At 43.8% G+C, this 21,555-nt stretch overlaps 1 protein-coding gene across 11 annotated transcripts in view; it reads left to right on the top strand.

Moving 5' to 3' along the window:
* Positions 1–21,555, top strand: part of LOC111855832 (potassium voltage-gated channel subfamily KQT member 2-like) — a 40,428-nt gene that overhangs the window by 2,928 nt on the left and 15,945 nt on the right. For 9 of the 11 annotated variants that reach the window (XM_023835277.2, XM_023835284.2, XM_023835278.2 and 6 more), the window contains exons 2-10: positions 9,672–9,762; positions 10,513–10,639; positions 11,162–11,337; positions 13,977–14,102; positions 14,268–14,378; positions 15,046–15,141; positions 17,721–17,815; positions 20,232–20,300; positions 20,854–20,883. In XM_023835277.2, coding sequence (XP_023691045.1) covers positions 9,672–9,762; positions 10,513–10,639; positions 11,162–11,337; positions 13,977–14,102; positions 14,268–14,378; positions 15,046–15,141; positions 17,721–17,815; positions 20,232–20,300; positions 20,854–20,883 — 921 coding nt within the window. The remainder of the gene's footprint in view (positions 1–9,671; positions 9,763–10,512; positions 10,640–11,161; positions 11,338–13,976; positions 14,103–14,267; positions 14,379–15,045; positions 15,142–17,720; positions 17,816–20,231; positions 20,301–20,853; positions 20,884–21,555) is intronic. The other 2 variants (XM_023835279.2, XM_023835282.2) reach the window with 1 other exon arrangement.

Consider the following 21,555-nt stretch of genomic DNA (forward strand, 5'->3'; position numbering starts at 1 on the left):
CCAATCAATGACTTCATGTCTGCAGACAAAGCTCTTACCTGCCACTTTGCTCAGAGTGTTAATTTCTCATAGTTTTCTATATTTTAGCCACACTCCTGTTTTCACTTTTAATGGTCAGTGTCAAAACAGGCTGAACTGGGCCTGGGCGGTTGAACTAATCCTTCCAAACAATTATTCAATAAATCTAGTTCCTGAAACCTGCTCCCATGCTTCTTGTCTAAGACATTTGTTATCTCTACATTAGTGATTATATTACAGTAGCTTCGATAAAAGCATGAGTGGTTTATAAAAGGTCTCTGGAAGTTCATATGTTCATTTGAGAACAAAAGTACTGTATTACTGTTGGCAGTTGTTCAGAGGCATTTGGCCTGGCATGTGAATAAGCCAATGTTACAGCTGAACCATGTAGCTGGGATTGTTTGCGATTCTACATAACAGATTTTCAGAAGTAACCAGAATGCCACAGTATGGATTTAATTTGACATTGTTTTATTCCTTTAAATGAAAAACTCTTACAAAGTTTATCAGTTATTTCGGTCCGCTAGATCTGTGAAAGTGTTTACATCAGTGAATTTTTTTTTACTCTATGACTGGATAGGGTAATGTGTTGCTTACTGTGTCAGCATAATACTCATGTAGAAAATGAAAGCTTTCATTTGTGCGTGCATGTATCTTTATTTTTGAACCAATGGCACTGTGGTTACGAGGCTTGACCAATCAGCCGTTAGCTTGAGAAAATCTAGGAAGAAATCATTGATATGTGTCTGATCTTGCTTCCATTTGAAAGATGCTACATATCGAATAGCATAAATGAAGAGAGTGTGAACTTGCAACAGTGTAAGTCATCCATTGTAAAAGCTTCTCTGAGCTAATAATGTGAAAGCTAATCAAGTAAACTGTAATGACCCCAGAGTTCCTTTAGCGTCTGATATTTCCACTGAAGCTGCAAGCACAGAAACAGAAGATGAAAGGCCAGTCATAGAACGGTAAAGCAGATATACGAGATTAACAGAATGATAGCGAAATAGAGATCCAGTCTTGTAGAATGCAAGATGACAAGGACGGTATGATAAAACAGAGTTAGAGTGACACCAGGGATAACACCGACCAGTCAGACAGAGATGATACCGAGGAAGAACCTGATAGAACCACTGGAGGAGTGAGAAATCACAGGCCCCTGGACAGGAACCTTATGATGTCCCCCCCCAAACGCACACACACACACACACACACACACACACACACACCTCCGCCATACGCATCATGGCCCAAGCCGTAATTCACCAATGAAAAGGACAGGAATTAAAACGGAGACATTTGACTGGACGAGATGCATCCTCATGATGGGTGCTGGCCGTATTTCTGTGATGTGTGTGCTGGCGTACTGGCTTGTAGACTGTAGGTGACGACTGGCTAATCAATTAACCAGACCAGCTCCTTTCTTTGGGTCGTCCTCGCGTAAAAACGAAACGGAGACCATGTTTTTCCTTCAAGGGCGTAGGAGGGATTGTGATATTGGGGGCGGGGGAGACACAATTTAACAATTTAAATGCTAAGGGCTTTTTTTTTGTGTGGGGGGGGGGGCATGAAGAAAGCCAAATTAAATGATTAAATATTAAGGGGTACATTTCCCCCCTGGTTACTATGCCCCTGGTTTCCTTCAAAATTGACGATAGTTTTGAAAGTGGCACTTCTGGCTTCAAATTCATTAGCGTCCCGCAGCCAGGAAAATGTTATCAGCACCCTGCATATTGGGCTGCTGTCTAATGAAGCTGTTTGCTGTGGATTCTGCTCAACTACCTCCTTCCCTGGGCTTTGCTTTCATTCCAGGGACAGAAAGCTTAAACGTAAGCAAATTGTCAGACAGTTTGAATTTCCCAGGAGTGATTATTTATAACAGAAGAAGAAGAATAGGGGACACAACTAATTGGTATGAGGGTCTAGGATCTTCCTTATTGTGAGTAGCGCCTATTAAGGGGCCAATCAGGCATTCTGGATGCAGCCGCCTGACCTTAAACAAATTCCGTGATCTCAGGCCTTTGACGCGGCCTTCTGATGTGGCACTTCTCTGTGGGCGTGTGGTGTTCCCTTCCCAAAAGCTTCCGGTAACAACAGGCTGAAGGATTTATAGTATACGGGACCCAAGCACTCTATGGGGGAAAATCTGGATGTCGGTTGTCATTAAATTGCACCATATGACAAACAGAAGGCGTAATTACAGGAAGAAGGTATGGCAGCGTAGTTGTCATTCAGAGATGATCCATGTCACTGTATTCGCAAAATTGGATAGACATTTTATTACTTCCAGGAAACACGAGGAAAGCTCTCTATTATCATCATCTGCACCTGCCCTCGGGGTAACTGTCTGTGCCAGGATGGCTCTGTCAATTGTGGCAGGATGGAATCGCTGACAACAGCAGAACGAAAGCCAGAACGAGTCCCGACTATCCAGATGCACGGCTGATGTGCCTGTGCTACGGCCATTTGTAACACCAGCGATGGGCTTCAGACCTCGAATTTGAGCACCTCTCATTTCTGGGTGGCCTGGTGGGTAGCACTTTTTGGATGTAGAGTTTAGGTGGGACATTCAGATGGCTCATGTTTTTGCTCCCTCCCAGCTCCCTGTCACCCAGTCCATGTTTTTGCTCCCTTCCAGCTCCCTGTCACCCAGTCCATGTTTTTGCTCCCTCCCAGCTCCCTGTCACCCAGTCCATGTTTTTGCTCCCTTCCAGCTCCCTGTCAGACAGTCCATGTTTTTGCTCCCTCCCAGTTCCCTGTCAGACAGTCCATGTTTTTGCTCCCTTCCAGCTCCCTGTACTGGATGCTTGAAACTAGTGCCTGAAACATGATTGGATCCTCTCTTTTCTTCTATTTCTTTTATGTCTTGCATCAATAAAACATGGCTTCCCATCCATCCATCCATCCATCACCCACTCATCCATTCAGTTTTTATGAGGTATTTCTATGTCAGTGTTACAAAAAAATATATAAAATCCTCACAGTTTTCAACTGCAGCACACAATTCACATATGTGGCAGAATCTATAACTGGAATAAGAAAATGCCCAGGACACATTTTTTATGGTCCTTAAACCTTTTTCCATGACTGAAACATTGACTTCTGTACAGAATATGTTTCATTGTTTGAACTTTATTAGATTTTAATCCCCTAAAGGTAAAAAAAAAAACACCAAAAATCTAAATCATCCACGATCATGAATTTCAGTCCCTACTGGATTGTGATCTGTTCTTCCCACAGTGGTTTCCGGTACAAACTGAGTAGGCATTAAGGGATTTTGGTCTGAGACTAGGTGGTGTGTAAACCCTTGGCTGGTTTATTAATGAGTACAAATCGATCGTGTCGTTCCCAACGTGACTGGTGCCAGTCTGACTGCTGGCTTCCACAGGGGGGGTGTGATGTGCTGGGTTAGAAAAATCCATGATTATGCAAATCCAATGCAGATTCAATCAGCAATTAATGATGAAACTTATAACTGTTGATTCATACTGTATATGATGATGTAATGATTGATTTATAATTTGATACATTTAACGCACTGAGCATATAATAAACCTTTCTTTTAGATAAAGGGAACTAACATATTTTAGCATAAAAGCTTGCTTCGCAAAAGGTCAAGATCCAGACCTGGTTCAAGAAGTAAGGCTGCTGCAGTAAACATTTATAAGTGAAGTGTCTATATTGGGGGTCAAGATTTCGTGAAAGAGAACTAAGGAACGTATGGGGAAGTGAGATGAACTTGTTTGAGCAAGGTGACGTAATCACAAGAGCGATCGTGAAAAGGTCAACCCTGCCTTTACCTGATATTGGATCAAGTTTAACAGAAGTAACTGATCTCTGCAGATATCTGACTCCTCCCCAAACTGTCTGTAAACTGTCAGGTTTTTGGCTATAAAAGATGTATGAACTTGTTGTTCGGGGAGCAGATCACGGGACGCATGAAAGACTGCTGAGTGTCTGTTCCCCCAAAGCTTTGCGGTAATAAAGTGCTGTCCGACTTTTAAACAAATCGACTTCTTCGGAATTTCTATCACAGTGCGTTGTCAATATGCCTGCATTCAGTGAAATGGGCACATTTTGACTGCTCTGTGTAAACAGAAAGTCTCCTGAGGGATTGAAGAAGTAAAAACATGTGTCTAATGGTGTGAGCACTGCCTGGGTATGTTTTTCTGGATGTGGGTGTGTCTGCAGGTCAGAATGTGGATGTGAACACTTGTGTGTTTCATGTATGTGGTTGTGAATGTGTTTGTGGACTTTTTGGGTGTCTGTATATTGATTGCCATGTTTATCTGAGTGTTTGTGTATCTGGGTTTGGGTGAGTGTGTGTGTATTGTGTTTTTAATACATTGTGGGGACCAAATGTCCCCCACAATGTAATAAAAACCTGTTATTTTGACGTTGTGGGGACCATTTTTCAGGTCCCCACAAAGATCTGTGAATGCCATTAAAAAACTGAAAATACCAAAAGTCATATTTTGTTTGGTTACTTGTGGTTAAGGTTAGAGCTGGGTAGGGGTTAAGGTCGTCCTGTTTAGGGGTTAAGGTCGTCCTGTTTAGTTTTTCCCATAGAAATGAATGGAGAGTCCCCAAAAAGATATAATTACAAACCTGTGTGTGTTTGTGTCTCTGTATGTAGTGAGTGTATTTTATTTACATTATATGGGCAAAAGCAACAAACCAAGGGTTTTAATATGAAGTTGGATGTCCTATTTTGGTATAATAGTCTTTATTCATCTGGGAAGGCCTTCCATCAGATGTTGGAACAATGCTGGTGGGATTTACTGCCGTTCGGGTTGAGTATTGATGTTTGGAGATCAGGTCCCTCTCTGTGAGCTTGTTTGATGATAACTTGGACTCGCTCCCAGACGTTCTGACCTTCACAGTCACTTCACTTGCGGTTGACCAGGGCTGCTGTAGCAGGGCAGAAATGTGGTGAACTGACTTGATGGAAAGGTGATGTACTATAACTGTGCCGATAGCATGTAACTATAGTAACACCCATTCGGCTTTTGATGCACTGTGTCAGAAATGGGTGTGGCTTAATTAGCCAGTACTTCAAATTAATAGGGGTGTCCACATACTTTTGGCCATACGGTTTTTGCATTTAGTTGTGTGTCTCATTGTATATGGATGCCTGCATGTTTTTGTAGAATGTGCTGGTGAATACCCAGTGCGTCACCAGCAGGCATGTGTGTGCAAAAGGATTTTGACACCTTAACTGCTGCGGCCTGAGTTTCAGACTAATTCCCCACAAATGCATTTCTCTTTAGCAGAATGGTCACCTCATGAATTATTGATTCATTGTTTGCTAATTTGCTGGTTTTGTGATGAATCGGGACGGATGTAAAGAGTGTGGATTTAAAAATTAATAGCTCGCATGTTTGTGCTGAATGTGTAAAATTCCAGGTAATGTCAGCAACGGCACATATATATTTAGAGAAACTCATAAATCATTTTAATGGTGTTTGTTGGAGTGCAGGTCTCCTCAGGACTGTCCTGTGACCTGGTGACCATGTAGCTTGGGGACCGTGTGGCACAGCAACTGCATGACAATAGCGGGACAGCTGTAGGTGAAACTGTAGGTGTTAATTTAGCTAGCTGCGTGTGTGTTTACACGTGCGAGTGTGTGTTTGTGAGTGTGTGTGTGTGCAAGTGCGCCCCAACATTCCCGCTACTTTGGTTCAGGGTTTATATTGTGCCTGAAATCCAGACCCATGCGAAAAGCGATGGTCTGTTGATCTTCAGCAGGCTTTGAATCTTCAGTTTTCCATCCCAGTTGAACCCTCTGATCATGAATCAGAAACTGGGATTTCATTGGCTCAGTTTATTGGCACCTATTACAGAAGTGCGATATCAGCATGCGATGCACTCTTTACATGTTTCACTTTCAAACGCTGTGCTGGCATGGAGTGGAAGAAGCTTCCCTATTTAGTCATTGTGTTTTTGTTGCATGTTCACTGAACCAGGAAGTAGTGAGGACTTTTCTCTCTAGCCATTGAAAATGCCCCCCATGGATACAGTAGCTCATAGTGCCCCGCTATGTGTTACAACACGAATGCACAGCTGAACTATGAACGCCAAGCCCTTGAATCTGCTATCCCAGCTGCAGGCTTCATGAATGCTAACTCCTTGAGTCATTTATCCATGTTTCTGGCTCCATGAATTCTACCTCATTGAATCTTTTACCCCTTGCTGTTTATACCAGAAATTCTAACTCTTCAATTCATGTTCTAGGATTTCCATCATTAATGTTTTAGAATTTTATTAAGTAAATATAAGAGTGTGGCAAATTAATATTTCCAGAGACCCATGAAAGCTGTCATTAAAAGCAAAGGCCAAGAGAATTATAATCTTGATTTGTTTTATTAATCTTGATTTATAATCTCACGTGCCCTTTGTGAAGGGATTAGGCATCAGTGTTTGTCCATTAGATTAAACAACAACCATAACCCCAATCCTATTACCTTATTTCTTAGTATAGATGATGACGTGCAATAAATTTAACGAATTATCGATGAAACATGCAATTCGTAGTAGTGTATTGTGGGAAGAGTTACTGTTGATACATTTTACAATAACTTTCAATAGCTATAAATTTAATATTGTGGTCTAATAAAATTTATGGGTATGGAGAGAGCTCTTCAGTGAACCAGAACTATATATTTTATATGCTCGTTATTTTTTTGTAGATTTTTTCTGATTTGTTTGATTTATTGTTGTTTTTTCCTTGATCGCCATTCCATGTACTCTCCCTCTCACTTCTGTGTTCTGATTTAAGACCTTTAGTTTCATGTTAATGTGCCGTTGTAAGTAATCCTGGTACTTCATAGCCAAAGATGACATCAATGTGGTACATACTCACATTGTAAAGTAGGCCACATGCGTGTTCTGCTGGACAATTCTGAGCTCCTGCTGGGCTTAATTGGCGAGATGCAGCATTGGCCGGGTCCTTCTCTTGATGTACTTCTTGCTAATGAGACTTTGTGAAGGATGATAGATTTCTCCAGCCGGTTAAATTGGGCCATTGTCCCAGCTGTAACTCAGAGTAGGCTGTGCATTTGTGTGACTGTGTTCGGCTCCTTCCTCGCTCACTATGTGAATGAATCATGACTTAATGGCTTTGGCCATTGAAGGGCCTTGACTGTTATGCTGACAGGGTCATTTTTCGTCAGATTTTGCAGTATGTTATAAAACACTGTTTTCAACAGTGTTAGTCACTGCCGACGGGCAGTTGAGCTTCACCCAGGAAACTTGTGAGGAATCGTGATGAAAAAATACTTGTGGAGCTTAAAGAAGGGACCACCTGTGAGTGGATGGAGTTTACAGACGCTCTGAAATGCTTGGCGTGTGGCTCAACGCATTAAGCTTCTCAGCCTGTGGCTGGAAGGCTGCTAGTACAAATTCTGTCCTTGGTAGAATAGTCACATCTCTTTTGGGCCTTTGATCAAGCCCCTTAACCACCGAAATTCTCCAGGTGTGGCAGATAAACAGCTGACCCCGTGCTCAGACCCCAAGTGTTACTCTCACCTGTATGTATGTGTGTCTCAAAAGAGAGCAGGATGGAATGTGTGAAAAGAAGCATTCCAGTGTTCGTGTGCAAGTAGCAAATGAAGCTTTGCTTTCATTAACCCTAAATTTTTTGCCAAAATTGACATAGCAGCCCATTGCATCCATAGTCAGAGTAGCATCGGTGTCTCTTTTTCTGGTCTTTGCTCCTGAAAGTGGTGCAGGGTGTTATTCCTGTGGGGGCAGCGTAGGTGTGGTCCCTCCGTCTGCACGTCTGGTATTCCAGCTCCACTCCCTCCACTCCTGCACCTGCTCCCCTGTGTGTCCCTCACCGCAGCTCCTCCCTTGGGGGTAGTGGCTGCTTCTGTGCGACTGTAGTGGGATGTTGATGCCGTGGTAGATGTAATCATGGGCGTCGCGTGAGGCGCTTCTCTGAGCTGCAGGGTCCTGCAGGAGATCTCCACCTCGCCTTGGTGATGTCTTCCCAAGTCGGGTCTCTCCGTCTCTCTGTAGTTTGGCCCCAAACTGTCAACTGTGACAAAACGTCTAATTAAGGCTCGAAGCACCAGAAACTGTAAATAACGCATCGTGCACTATAGTCCGTCATTACGAGTCTAAGGTTACTAGCTAAAGGCTTTTTCAACGCAGTGACTAACTGTATTTAGCACAAAATAAATGTGTTGTGGAATATGTCATGATTTGAAAGACCAGTGATTGCTGGAGTCGTATGCTGTTCAGCTCACAGAGAGCATATTTGTGAGGCTTCAGATGATAATGTAATAAAGATGAGAGAAGACTGTACATCATCACCAGGGAACTGGTAACACTATTATAAATCTTTCTGAATTTTCACACTGCACTGCATACAATGAACGGAAACTATATGTGCAGGTGATGTAAATAATCACTGAAATCTTACCATTAACTGTAATTATGACGAAAAAGAAAGAGATGATCATCATCACATGTTGGTCACCCTTGAATATAATCTACATCTCCATGTGTTTATGTTAATACGGACTCTGCATATATAGTGTTTTCTTGTATAATGGAAGAAGACTCCTCCAGTCTGTGCATTAATTAATTTGTTAGAAAAGTTGGGAGGGTAATTATAATCAGGAGTATCACTAGAGGTTTTTGAAAGGGGGGGTAGGCTTTTACTAGGGGGTCTGTTTTCAATGAAAATGAATGAGCACACACTTAAACCAATGTAACTATTTCAAAGTCAGTAGTGCATTAGTATATATGTAACGGGGAGGGGTAAAGCCCCCTCAAAGAGGTCTAGAGCCCCCCCTGATTATAATCCAACCTACGAAATAATCAAGAAATATGTACTGGGTATGGGGCTGCCGAAATGCTTACTCACGGTGGGGGGTGGGCCTCTGGAGATGACATTAATTACCGGGAAGTCGGCAGATCCGGGTGGGGCTTCTGCGTTTAATAAGAGAGCTCGCTTCTGCAGAGGAAGCTGTGGTTATTTACACCCCCTGCCCCAACGAAGAAATAAATGAAGTTTCAGTTGACTTCTCCGAATGCCGTATGGTATGCTATGCGCCACTTTAATTGAAGTACATTTATGGAGTGCATTTATGGAGTGCATTTATGGCAGTTTGACTGCCAAAGTTTTCACGGGAAATGAACAAACTCTGTCCAGGAGTTTGCATGTAGACAAATTAAAAAACTCTCTCTGAAGTTCTCTGGATGGTAATGAATCTTCACTTGTCATCAGCTAGTGATATTTTTCCAACTGCTGGTCAGCAGAATGGAAAATCCAGGAAAGGAATTGATAGAAGTAAAATTTTACACACCAGACTGATATCGTAAACGGAGACTGGGATCTTCCTGGGCTTCTGGGTCTTGCATGAAATACAAGCACTGTTCATATTGCAGAGAACAAGAGAAAGTAGAACCAATCAATATGAATAAATGTGGTCAGCTGACTCTCCCTCTCCAGAGGATTGGAGGCCAGCCTACTCCCCTCTCACATTATGGCGATACATTCAAAGGCGTCTTTGGGGATAGTTGGTTTTCTATTTGAGACTTGCAATTAGCTTTTGTTGCAACCACTTCAAATTGCAAGCCTTCTAATGTAAATGCAGTGTCCAGAGCTAATTTCATATTTTTCACTTTGTTTTCCTTTCTTCCAGTTTCCTCCTGGTATTTTCCTGCCTTGTTCTCTCTGTGTTCTCTACAATAAAGGAGTATGAGAAAAGTGCAGAAGATGCCCTGTACATCTTGGTATGTATGTGCAGCAGGAATACTCAGATTTATTACGTTTAAGGAGTATTAAAAGTTAAAGTTTTTTGGGTAAAAGTGTCACTTACAAACTCTGTCACTGCCATGCAATTACCGTCTCTCCCCTGGTTATGGTGGGGTTATGTTCTGATGAACATATCATAACAAACATCATAGCCTAGCCTAGCCTACCTTAAAGATGCGTAGAACACTTACATTAGCCTACAGTTGGGCAAAATCATTAACACAAAGCCTATTTTATAATAAATTGTTGAATATCTCATGTAATTTATTGAATAATATACTGAAAGTTGTGATGGGTTGGCGCCCCATCCTGGGTTGTTCCCTGCCTTGTGCCCGTAGCCTCTGGGATGGGCTCCAGACCCCCCATGACCCTGAATAGTACAAGCGGTTTCAGAAAATGGATGGATGGATGTACTGAAAGTGAAAAACATTTACCCATCGTAAAGTCGAAATAACATGACATGAACCATGGTAACCGGGAAGCGTCTGTATTATGGCTAGCTGAAATGGGCGAACGACAAGAATTGTGATACTGAATACATGGCTGCTCTTCTAATTAATAGGGAGAGGTGTGTTTTTTCATTGTATTTATAGTTTGATATCCCATGAAGTGCTAGAGTGATAAATAACGCCTGGCATGCCTTTGGAGGCCACGCGCTGTAATACGGACAACGGCGTGTGAAGCACCCAGACCTATGAGCTGTCCCTCTCTGCGCCGTGCACGTGCAGGAAATCGTGACCATCGTGGTGTTCGGAGTGGAGTACTTTGTGAGGATCTGGGCAGCCGGCTGCTGCTGCCGCTACCGAGGATGGAGAGGACGGCTCAAATTCGCCCGCAAGCCCTTCTGTGTCATCGGTGAGGGACTCTGGGTCTGTGGTCAGCTGGGTGAACAACCAGGTCATCCTGACACATGTTGGAAGTTGTTCAAGCAGTATGGTTCAATTTGGGCCAGCAAAGTTATATTTTAAGACACTAAAGTTTCGGCTCATTTTCCATTTTGTTTCAACGGCATAATTTCATAATCACTATACAAAAGACCTCAGAGATCCGAGGTTGTGGGTTCGATTCTTCCCTTAGCTCTGTGTGTCTCAGATTTGCACCTTCCTCCAAAGATGTGCTGTTCAGGTGGACCGGTGTTTCTAGAATGTTCTGAATGTGTTTGTCCGTACATGTGTCCAGCGTGTTCCCTGTCTGGCAGCCTGTCCTTCATGAAATGGGCCATTGACTTGCCAATATCCTGCACTGGATAAGCAGCTCTATAAAACAGATAGACGGATGTTTGGATGGCTAAGTTTATTTATTAGCATCAGTGTTAGGATTGTTAAGTAGCTAACCTAAGCGTTTGTTACAGTACTTTTCTGGACTGTGTCCCTGTAGACATCATGGTGCTGATCGCCTCCGTCTCGGTGCTGGCAGCGGGAACCCAGGGGAACGTCTTCGCCACCTCAGCCATCCGCAGCTTGAGATTTCTGCAGATTTTACGGATGATCCGGATGGACCGCCGTGGTGGTACATGGAAGCTGCTGGGATCGGTTATCTACGCACACAGCAAGGTGATATCCGGCGGGACCGGGGAACGGGGCCGGGGAGAGTATCTCCGACACCCCGTATCTACCTCGCTAACGCCACGTGGCGCCTGTGCTAATTTTACCGCTAGCTGATGTCATCTTTACATTTATGCTGCTGCCTGTTTTATTGGTCCCTGTCCCGCTCAAAGGTAAAACAGCCGAGCCGGAAACTCTATGCCTTTAATTGCTATGGCCCTGTCTAACGGACCGTCTGCAGAACATTTACGGCCCATTATCCACACATGCTACCATGTGACAGCCCTGGCCATGTGACCCATGCCCGCCTTGCGGCTGAAGTGTCGCATTCATCCTGCACAGCGGACTCCCGTGACTGCATCACCATGCACTTGAGAGCCCTGCACCATTCTTTAAATCCCCTTCTGCGATTACTGCAGCGGTGGTAGGATGGCCGCAAACAAGAAGAGGACAATCAAGATGTCTGTGATGCTTAAAATATATCAAGGGGCAGAAATTTCACTCTTCCACAGTGTTGTGAGCCTCTCATTGTCTCTTATTGATTATCGGTCTTGTACTTTATAGAATTGACTCCTTTTTGGATTAAACAACCTGCTTGGATCCTGATTGATGACACTGATTTCTGTCACGATGTCCTCCAGATCCATGACGTTGGTCCAAAAAAAATAATCACGATTTGCTGTAGGCCGTGCTATCAGTGATGTAATCACGATTTGATAACTAGTGGGCTGTAGAGAGCATCACTTTCCTGTAGCAGACTGGGATACTATGGTAACCGAAGGATACGGTCCAGCTGGGAAAGACAAGACCAAGGCAGGTCTTTCACTGGGAAGAGCCCCACCCCAGGTCCGCAGAGGGTTACCTCCGGCTCTTTTAGAGTTGATGGATCTGGAGTGGTGTTCAGTTTCAGCTGCATTGATTGAAGTTTACAACCAAAAAACCAAAGACATATGATATTGTTCTCGTGGCCGCTGGAGAATATGTATAATATGCACTGCTGTTTGCTATAAATGCAGCGTACAGACTGGTTTCTGCAGTATGGCTTCCTTCAGGTAGCTGCCTCATTTTAATGTATGCCTTCCTGTTCACAGCACTCTTTATGTGACCCTTTATGGTCTAAGAAGACATGAGCATCCGTTTTCCTGATTTTTTTTTAAAGACCTCCTGAGGCTCTGTTTCTCTAGTAGCCGGATTACAGTGAGGCTGCAGTGTTTCTTTCGATCTGACTGATCCGTCTGATATACACCCCGAAGTCCGGGTGTATATCAGTTGTAAGGGATACCCTGGCACTCAGCTGTAGGAATTATTCTGCAAAAATGCGGCTTTGACTGACTATCCAATCAATGGCGTACTGTATACGTATCGTAAGATGCATGCAGACCTTGTGAAAGATTTTGTATTCAGTATATATGAGAGTGGATTTATTCTGAGATCCTGCTGGACCCCTTATACCTGCACTATATCATATATCATCATCGTCCCATCATCCTACAGTATATCACCCTATATTCTCATTATTTCCTGTCCTACATCAATGATGTATCCTGTATGCTAACAATATGCGTCTACCTAGTAACTGCCAAGACAGTGAAATCATTAGCATTGCCGAATTGATTTGGCTAATTTAATTTGTTTGGTTATTTTCTTAATAATTAGGTAATGATTCATGTCACTTAGATACATCAAATGTATCAAAAACTTCAATCAGACCTGTTTAATGTAGTTAGCATTGTAAGTGCTGGAAGCTTTTTGTAATGCGTGAGGTGTCGACTTTAGCTGTGCCAGACAGTGGTCTCCATCCCTTTGCACAGTACCGATCTACTTCACACTGGGCCATAAAATTGTTTAAACCGACTGAAAGAAGGTACAGCTGGATATTCTGATTATACCTCGACATTTAAGAGAGCGACAGAAACGGCTTCTGAAGATCTCAGCACTCTGGATAGAAAAACGAGGCCAGCGGCACCCTCGTTAATATTATGCAGGAGAGATCCTCTGCCAGTGCCAGAATTGTGCAGACAGCGTAGGACCAGATGGCCGTCAGAGCTGGAAATGGGAGCGGGTAGTGACACCAGAAACCCAGAGGAGTTGAATATCCCAAATTCGGTACTTTTCTCGGGGAGGAAGTAAATTTTTGCTGAGCTGGACAAGGCTCTTGTTAGATTAATGGTGTTATGCTCAGTATCTACGATATTATTATCATGCAGGAGTAATTGGCGGTGTTGTCGGTCAGGGTCCGAAATGTCAACACTTTCTATTTGTAGAAATCGGAATCGGCCTCTTCTCTAACGGTGTGAGTAAATGCAGGCTCTGTTTCGGTAAGCCTGCTGTTGCCACACAGGTTTTGTGTTTCTTTATTTAACCTTTAAAATAATCACTTGCATAGTGTTTTCCCTCAATCTAGCGAATAGAAAACACCTTTTTTAATGTCCCTTTGAAGTACAGTAGAATGCAGATTAAAAATATTATTAAAACATCAAGTAACTGGGAAGGCATTAGAAAGATCTCATATTTTTATTCTGGAGTTTTCCCACCTTTTTTGTGTGACAAAATGTGTGCAGATTTAGCCCTGAGTGTCGCTGCCTCTAATGTACCGTCTCACGCCTGTCTGCTGTTTGCTGATAAATTTCGTTTTCTTATCCACACAGGAACTGATCACTGCCTGGTACATCGGCTTTCTCTGCCTCATCCTGGCTTCCTTCCTTGTTTACTTGGCCGAGAAGGAGGAAAACAAGGAGTTTGAGACGTATGCAGATGCCCTGTGGTGGGGGCTTGTAAGTCTGCATTTAGAGCTGCTGACGAAATAACCGGCATCCGTCTGGCTTTGTTGCCATCTGTAAACACACTAGAAATGTTGCCTCCGAGTACTGAGTACTGAGTACTCTGCTGTTTTTTTAATGTAAATGGTACTTTACTGAAAGCATTTTTTCCTGTTTTAGATTACTCTGACTACTATCGGCTATGGTGATAAGTACCCTATAACGTGGAATGGGCGATTGCTTGCTGCCACCTTTACCTTGATCGGAGTGTCTTTCTTTGCTCTTCCAGCAGTAAGTTGAGGGGAAAATCTAAAGATATGCAATATGCATGCATGCATGCATCCATCCATTGTGCTTATATAATACAGTCTTACTGTCGGAGTACACCCTAGAAAATCATATTATAGAAGAATAATCACACAAGAAAATGTTTAGTCTATGAATAAGATGTGTTCCTGTGATCAGAAGGTCACTGGTTCAAATCCCAGGGTCAGCAGAGTGACTTCACTATGAAGCCCTTGAACAAGCTTCCCTAATCTGCCACGGCTGCCTGACCCTAGTTTCACACAAGATGTGTGTCCCTTTATAGAACCAATGGGGAGCCACTTCAACCACCCCCACTGTGTAGCCCCCACCTGGATGATGCGACAGCAGCCGTTCTGCGCCAGTACGCTCACCACACAGTAGCTAAGGTGGTGAAGGGGCAGGAGAGAATTTACCAGTTTGATATAAGGGGATGATTAGGAGGCAGGTTTTGATAGGGCCACAGTGGGCAATTTTAGCCAGGGCAATGGGGTACCACCCCTGCCCTTTCTAAATAGGCCCAGCGATCTTTTATTACCTCAGTGAGTCAGGACCTCGGTTTTACGCCTCATCTGCTAAATATGTGAAAAAGTAATGGATCTGTGATGTATCGCAGAATGGAAGAGAAACATGACAGCTGTCTTTTTCTCAAAAGGGTATCCTGGGCTCAGGCTTTGCCTTGAAGGTTCAGGAACAGCACAGGCAAAAACACTTTGAAAAGCGGCGGAACCCCGCAGCCGGACTTATACAGGTAAGACGCGGACTTGAATTGCCTTTGGCTTACTCACTGGGGGGTCCTTACGTGGCAGAAATGTAAAGCGCATTGAGACAATGTAATGTTGTGATAATGCGCTATATAAATAAAATTGCATTGCATTGCACTTGCAGGAAAGTGATCGTTAAGATATGAAAGTGCTAAACAAATGGGAGAATCACATGGGCTGAAGTCAGTCGTGGGGCAGTAGGAAGGCAGACAGAAGCTGGGTGCATTTTACACAGAAGAGAACTCAAAGGCATCTTCTTTTAGAGCAAAGGGAATTTTGATTTGGTGCTGCCCCTTTAAAGATATCAAAGCATGTTAAAATCCCCAAATGAAATCTACACTGAGATTGACCACGAGACGGTATCTGCTTGGTGCAGCTAACGGGCTTTTCCCTCTTCATCCATCACCTGACTCCAGCCCTCCTCTGATTGGCTGCCTGAGCCCAGCTGTTTGAGTTCGTATCCTATTTGCCACTCAGACCCAAAGCGGTGATTGAGAAGGCAAACTCAGTCGCGGTCATATAAGCGTAGGTATCAGAGGCACCCTCTCAGCAGGCTGCACTCATGGGTTATTACCCTTCATTTTCATCAGTTTTATTTTTATGTTATTAGCCCCTGAAGATGTCACAGCACAGCGTGTTTAAAGAAAAAAAATTGTTTCATGAATGATCTGTGAGTCGTTCAAAGATTCTGATATAATTAATTTAGAGATCGTTCGGTTTAATTTAGACGTGTCTGGTTGTGTTTTGCACTTGGCAGTCTGCCGCGCTCCCCAGCGTCTGCCAAGAGGCGTCGACGGAGTCCGTGTATCCCGGACGCGATCTCGCGGCCAGCGCCTGTCTGTCATTTGTCACGCCACAGTCCACGCTGAGCTGCTGTGGAGAGCGTCTTCGAGCGCTGGCAGCTGGTGCGTCAGAGGCGCCCAGCGGTTCATACTCTGGTCAATTAGCACCCTCCTGCTCGCACAGACCTGGTCCGGCATGTTCCGTAGCGGTTAATGGACTGTACTGGCAAGCTGAAGTTTCCTGGTTTGCCTGGAAGATCTCTGCACAACCAGGGGGAAGCGGGGAGGACGTGTACTCCGCAATTTAGATTCACTCACCCCCCCTGTAAACAGACCTTTATACAGGGTTGTAGGAGAGAGTTTGATACACAGCTTAATAATAATAATTTATATACAGTGATCCCCCGCCTATCGCGGAAGATACGTTCCAGACCCATCAGCGAAAGGTGAAAATCCGGTATATAGAAAGACCATATAAAACATATATTTTTATAGTTTAAGCCTTAAAATATACCCCCACCCCCCCCCACACACACACATACACACACACAGACACACACGCTTTAAACACATGTAAACTTATTAAAACAACACATATATGTGGATGTCGGGCTAAGGATATGAGTAACATAATAATAATAATAATATGTAATGTATATACAGTACGTGATAATGTGATTCCATTTTAACGATGGATTTATTCTGAGGACATGCCAGCCTCTTTCCTGTTTGACTAAAGGAAAATTATGCAGTGGCTCTTATATTCTTTTCATCCTTCTTGATGTAGCATACCGTCGATTCATTCAACCCATAATGGCGAGCGATGTCGGCATAACGCTTTCCTTCCAGAAGCATATCCAGGAGTTTTTGGAAGTGAAAAATTGTCATTGTTGATAAGAATGTGTCCTCTGCATGTTGAGGTGCCGCATAAAAGCATTACATTGGGCCCCCCAGTCCAGTCATATTCCCGATTTTTTAGAGCCCCTGTCACTCAGGGGCCCTTGGAATCACCCTAATCTGTCCCATATGTGACTCAGCAGAGAGCAGCTAATTCAGCAGCCAGGGAGTAGTGCTTGGGCAGACCTTGCTGGTCTGGGATTTCGAGCCAGCAACCTTTCAATTGCACATCAAAAGTGCACATCTCTAACCATTAGGGCACCACTGCCTATTAGACAAACACTAAAGGCAGGGGAGTCAGACGAATGAAGCCAAATCAAATACTGGGGGTACATGTCCCTCCCGTTCCCCTGGTTCCTGTGCCCCTGCATTTGTATTTAAATTATTAAGCTGTGTCCCCCCAATATGCCATTGTCTCCTCCATTGTACGTTTGTGAAAGCTTCTTATATCGCTCCTTGTGAAGACAGTGTAAATGGGGTCAAGATTATATTCAACTGAAATATCTGGGCTTGTTTTAAATCAAACCGTGGGTATAAGGAAAACAATTACCTTTTAAATTAGACTAGATAAGATTAAACTTTTCTGTCATTGTGCTGAGTACGGCTACAAATGTTGATCATTTATTAAAAGCTTGCCGGTTGTAGCTGTCTGTGCTCAAAGGTGTAAAGAGGAAGAAGGTGTCTGTCTGGCAGGCAGCCTCGGCGTGCTTCTCCGAGCCGGGCTGGGGGGGCTGCGTCAGGCCCTCAGCAGCAGACGGAGTGGCCAGATGCTTGCTGACATGCCTGTTCTGAGAGAGAACGCCGGGCTCCGCTCGACCGTCTCTCGGGATGCCGATTGCTGCGGAAGTGCTCTGTGATTCATGGTTTCGTTTGCTCTCGAAAACCAGGCCGCTTGGCGTTTTTACGCTACCAACTTGGCTCGGACGGACCTGCTGTCCACCTGGGAATTCTACGAGCGCTGCGTCGCCATCCCCATGTACAGGTATGCCTCCGGGTTCCCTGGAGTGGAACCGGACCCCGCTCTGCCTTTGACACGCTCCCTCGGCCTCTGCAGTCAGACGACAAGTTCTCCTGTTGGGAAACGGAAATAACGACTAGTTCATATGATCCGATATTTTTTCAGATGGTCGGGGGGGGGGAGGTCATCTTTCGCTTTCCGGCATCTCTTGCACTTATAGGGGGCCAGGTGTAGAATTACTCACGTTCTATGTATTATAAATGAGGGAGGAAGCTATTTTCTGATTAGTATTTCTTTCAAGTTCTTTAGACTGTGGTGGTATACAAGCGATTGGACAAGTATGTAATCTTTATAAAGTAAATCAAGTGACCTTCATTCCATGGAATGAAAGATCCGCCCCTTCCCCGTTCCATATTGACATATCAAAATGGTTTCCATGGTGATGCATGTGTTTGGAATGTTGCCCTAAGTTCTAAATTCTGACTTGTTATCAAGTTCTCCTTGCTTCACACTGCGAACTGACCCCTGTTTCAGATCACAGCGACAAACACAATTAAATAACGCTGAGGAAACTAATGGTCTCTCTGACCTGTTACAGTGCTTTTAGGAAAATTACAATCCCTGCAGCACCATTGTTCAACGCTGCATCTCCAGTCATTCTCTCCTGAGAGACTTCACCTGAGGCTGATTTTATATTCCCCGCACATTTTCCAGAAGAAATTTGGCAAATCATAATTAGGTCACGAGAAAGAAGATGTTGTTATAGCTTGTTAAGCTAATTAGATTCTAAGGCGATAATTCCAGATTGCACTGTAAGCAGCAACTTATTCTAACAGTGACATCACCACAAGAACAAGATATAGAATATATAAACGACACTCTTTCTTGTGAGGACGTCATGGTCAATGCAAACTTCAGTTTGTTCTTGTTTACACAGACAACATGCTCTTTTAGCTGTCTCCGAAAGCCCTCTGTTGGTGTAAAGTGATTCTTACACAATGACTCAAAGGGTTATTTGAATTTAACCAGTTAAGTCTGAAGGACGTCACAACCCAGATACCTTGCATTAAAGCGACAGACCGTATGTTCGTCACAGAGAGCTGAGTGTTCTGGTTGTCTCAGGAAATTTCCCAAAATGAAACACTGATGGATATCTGGCAGTTGACCACCCCCATTAAATGAGATACATTTGTCAATATTTATAGTGTTCTGGAAGTCTAGCTGTAACTCTGCTTGATGCCTTTAACTGGAAGTGTGACTTCAAGCTGATATGAAATCACGGTTACCTTAAGTACTTTGGAAAGCACATCTCAGTCTTGCTCATGAACTATATATAGGGACGTTTCATTTTGTACTGCGCATTATAATATCCATTGTGATTAGTCATGCTAGCTTTAAATGAAATTTGAATGCAAACTGCTCCTGCTGTCATACAAATCTGCAAGAAATATGGAGTGAAAGCCAGTTTGGAGGAACTGCTAAGTGTTAAACATCATTGCCGCTGCTTTGTAAGTCTGACTGCTGGTGTGGTTGACAGTTTCTCAAGTTTACTTGATACCAACCCCCCAGCCTCACAGCCAGGCTATGGCCGACGTTTGTAAGAGATCCGTGCGACACAGAGATGGATGGTTGGTATTTTTAGGAGTTTGTGGAGTTTGACAAATTTGGAGGGAGAGTAAGGAACACAAACGACAGCTGATTCAGCGTTAGCAAAAGATGGATGACAGGCTACGGGAACAATACAGGCATCAGGACGCGAGGCTGAATGTTGATTGGTCTGTCAGGGGGTGAGGGAGTGAAAACAGAACTCTTTTATATCAACAGTGAAATGGCAGAGGGCCAATGAAGGTGTTGTCACCTGAGTTAACCTCACGCTGGGACATCCGTGCCCTCAGTCCGTCCTACAATACGTGTCAACTTTCCGAGTTTGTTTTGTTTGACATCTGTTTGCGGTTATAAGCCATAACGACAACATGGTATTGTCCTAGTAGTAAAATCGAAACCATGTATCCTTTCATAGCACAGCCTGACCTATCATCCCACTCTGAAATGCACACATCACACTTTTCAATAACTTTTATTGCAATATTGATTTAACGTGAATTTATCGTAACAATAAGTGAGGAAAATGAAAACAAATCATTTCAGGGAAGTTTCTGACTCTGCAAATGTGCTGGAAACTCACACATTTGACCAGCATTATTTAATACCTGGAAGTCAGATGTGCTGCTTAATCTGGCCCATAATTTGCAGGCCCCTGTGGCTTGCAGAGACATCTTCATTTCATCTCTAACTGACGTTCCAGCGCTAACTCCTTGTGAGATTCTGCCATCTGCTGTCTTTTCTCATTATTGAAAGAACTGAAAGGTGGCTTTGTTAAAAACAAACGAATGATCCAGTGGCAAATGCACATAAGAGCTGTGTGTTGATCTGTTTCCAGGCTCATCCCTCCGCTGAATCAGCTGGACCTTCTGCGCAATCTGAAGAGCAAGTCTGGGCTTTCCTTCAGGTCAGACCTACTTAGTTACCAGATTGCTGTCTTTGTGCAGCTGAATCTAAAGCTGAACCTCTCTTTATCGAATCCTGGGGTGTTTTATTGCCTTAATGCAGGGATGCTCAACCTGGGGCCCTGCACAGCGGTTACAGGGAGCCCACAGAAACATTGTAAGAAATATTAAAGCCCCCTCCTTCCCCCCCCAGTCTGTGGCTTAGGACTTTGCCAATTATCATTATTAGAAGGCCACTGGTTCAAATCTCTTGGCTTCCAGAATTATGTAACCATGGGGGCCTTGAGCAAGGCCCTTAACCCTGCTCTCTGATCCCCACTCGTGTGTTGCTTTGGACCAAAGCATTTGCTAAATGAATGTAAGGTAGTTACTTGTATAATCACGGATTAGTGCTCATGGCTCTGGGGGGTCCCAGGGTTAAGAAAGACCCCCGCTTTAATGCAATCTCCCGGCTCTCTCTGATTGGCCGTTTTCACGCATTGTGTGAGTGACTTTCTGAGACTTTCCCGGTCGGAATTGAAACCGTCTGCTTTTCCTTCTTTGTGTCATTTAAAGAAAGGAGCCCCAGGCTGACCCCTCTCCCAGGTCGGTGAAACGCGTCACCGCTTGCTCGCTCTCCTCCTTCCACGTCGTCTTGGTTACATTTCGGTTTCACTGTGGTATTTTTCGATTTCACCCCCCCACCCCCCCTCCCCCCACAGAAGGTGTTGCTACTGTACTAATCAGAGCTAGATCTGCAGCAGTGCAGTTATCGTAACCAGGAGGTTGCTGGGTCTAGTTCGGCGGCCCTGCTCTTGAACTCATGCCAAAAAGGCTTCCTTTGTTCTCACTTCTGATACGTAGCAGCACCTATTTGGTGTGAAAATAAATCTGAATGTTTCTTTTTTATTATTTTATGTGTAGCTGATTGCCGTGTACGCACAGATTATGTCGTACCTGCAAACAGCATGGAGTCTCACCCAAGCCTTGCGGATGGTTCCCCGTTTACATATTACAGCATGTAGCCACATCATGTGACGTGCTGGACCAGTAATGTCCTGTGAAATGCTTGTCTTGTGTAGACATCCTTTGAAACAGACTTATATTGCAGAGCTGAATGTGGTTCCTTTATCCAGACCACACCACTCATTGCAAAATAATCAAAAGGTCAGGTGACATCCTGTTTTTCTTTTTTTGCTGGAGGGAAATAATTATTATCATTGTCCCGCTTGCTCTAAGCCCCCAGCAGCTCAGTTGTCTATATGCTCTGCAAGATAA

Source organism: Paramormyrops kingsleyae, chromosome 6, assembly GCF_048594095.1.
Source record: "Paramormyrops kingsleyae isolate MSU_618 chromosome 6, PKINGS_0.4, whole genome shotgun sequence".
Classification (NCBI taxonomy): domain Eukaryota; kingdom Metazoa; phylum Chordata; class Actinopteri; order Osteoglossiformes; family Mormyridae; genus Paramormyrops; species Paramormyrops kingsleyae.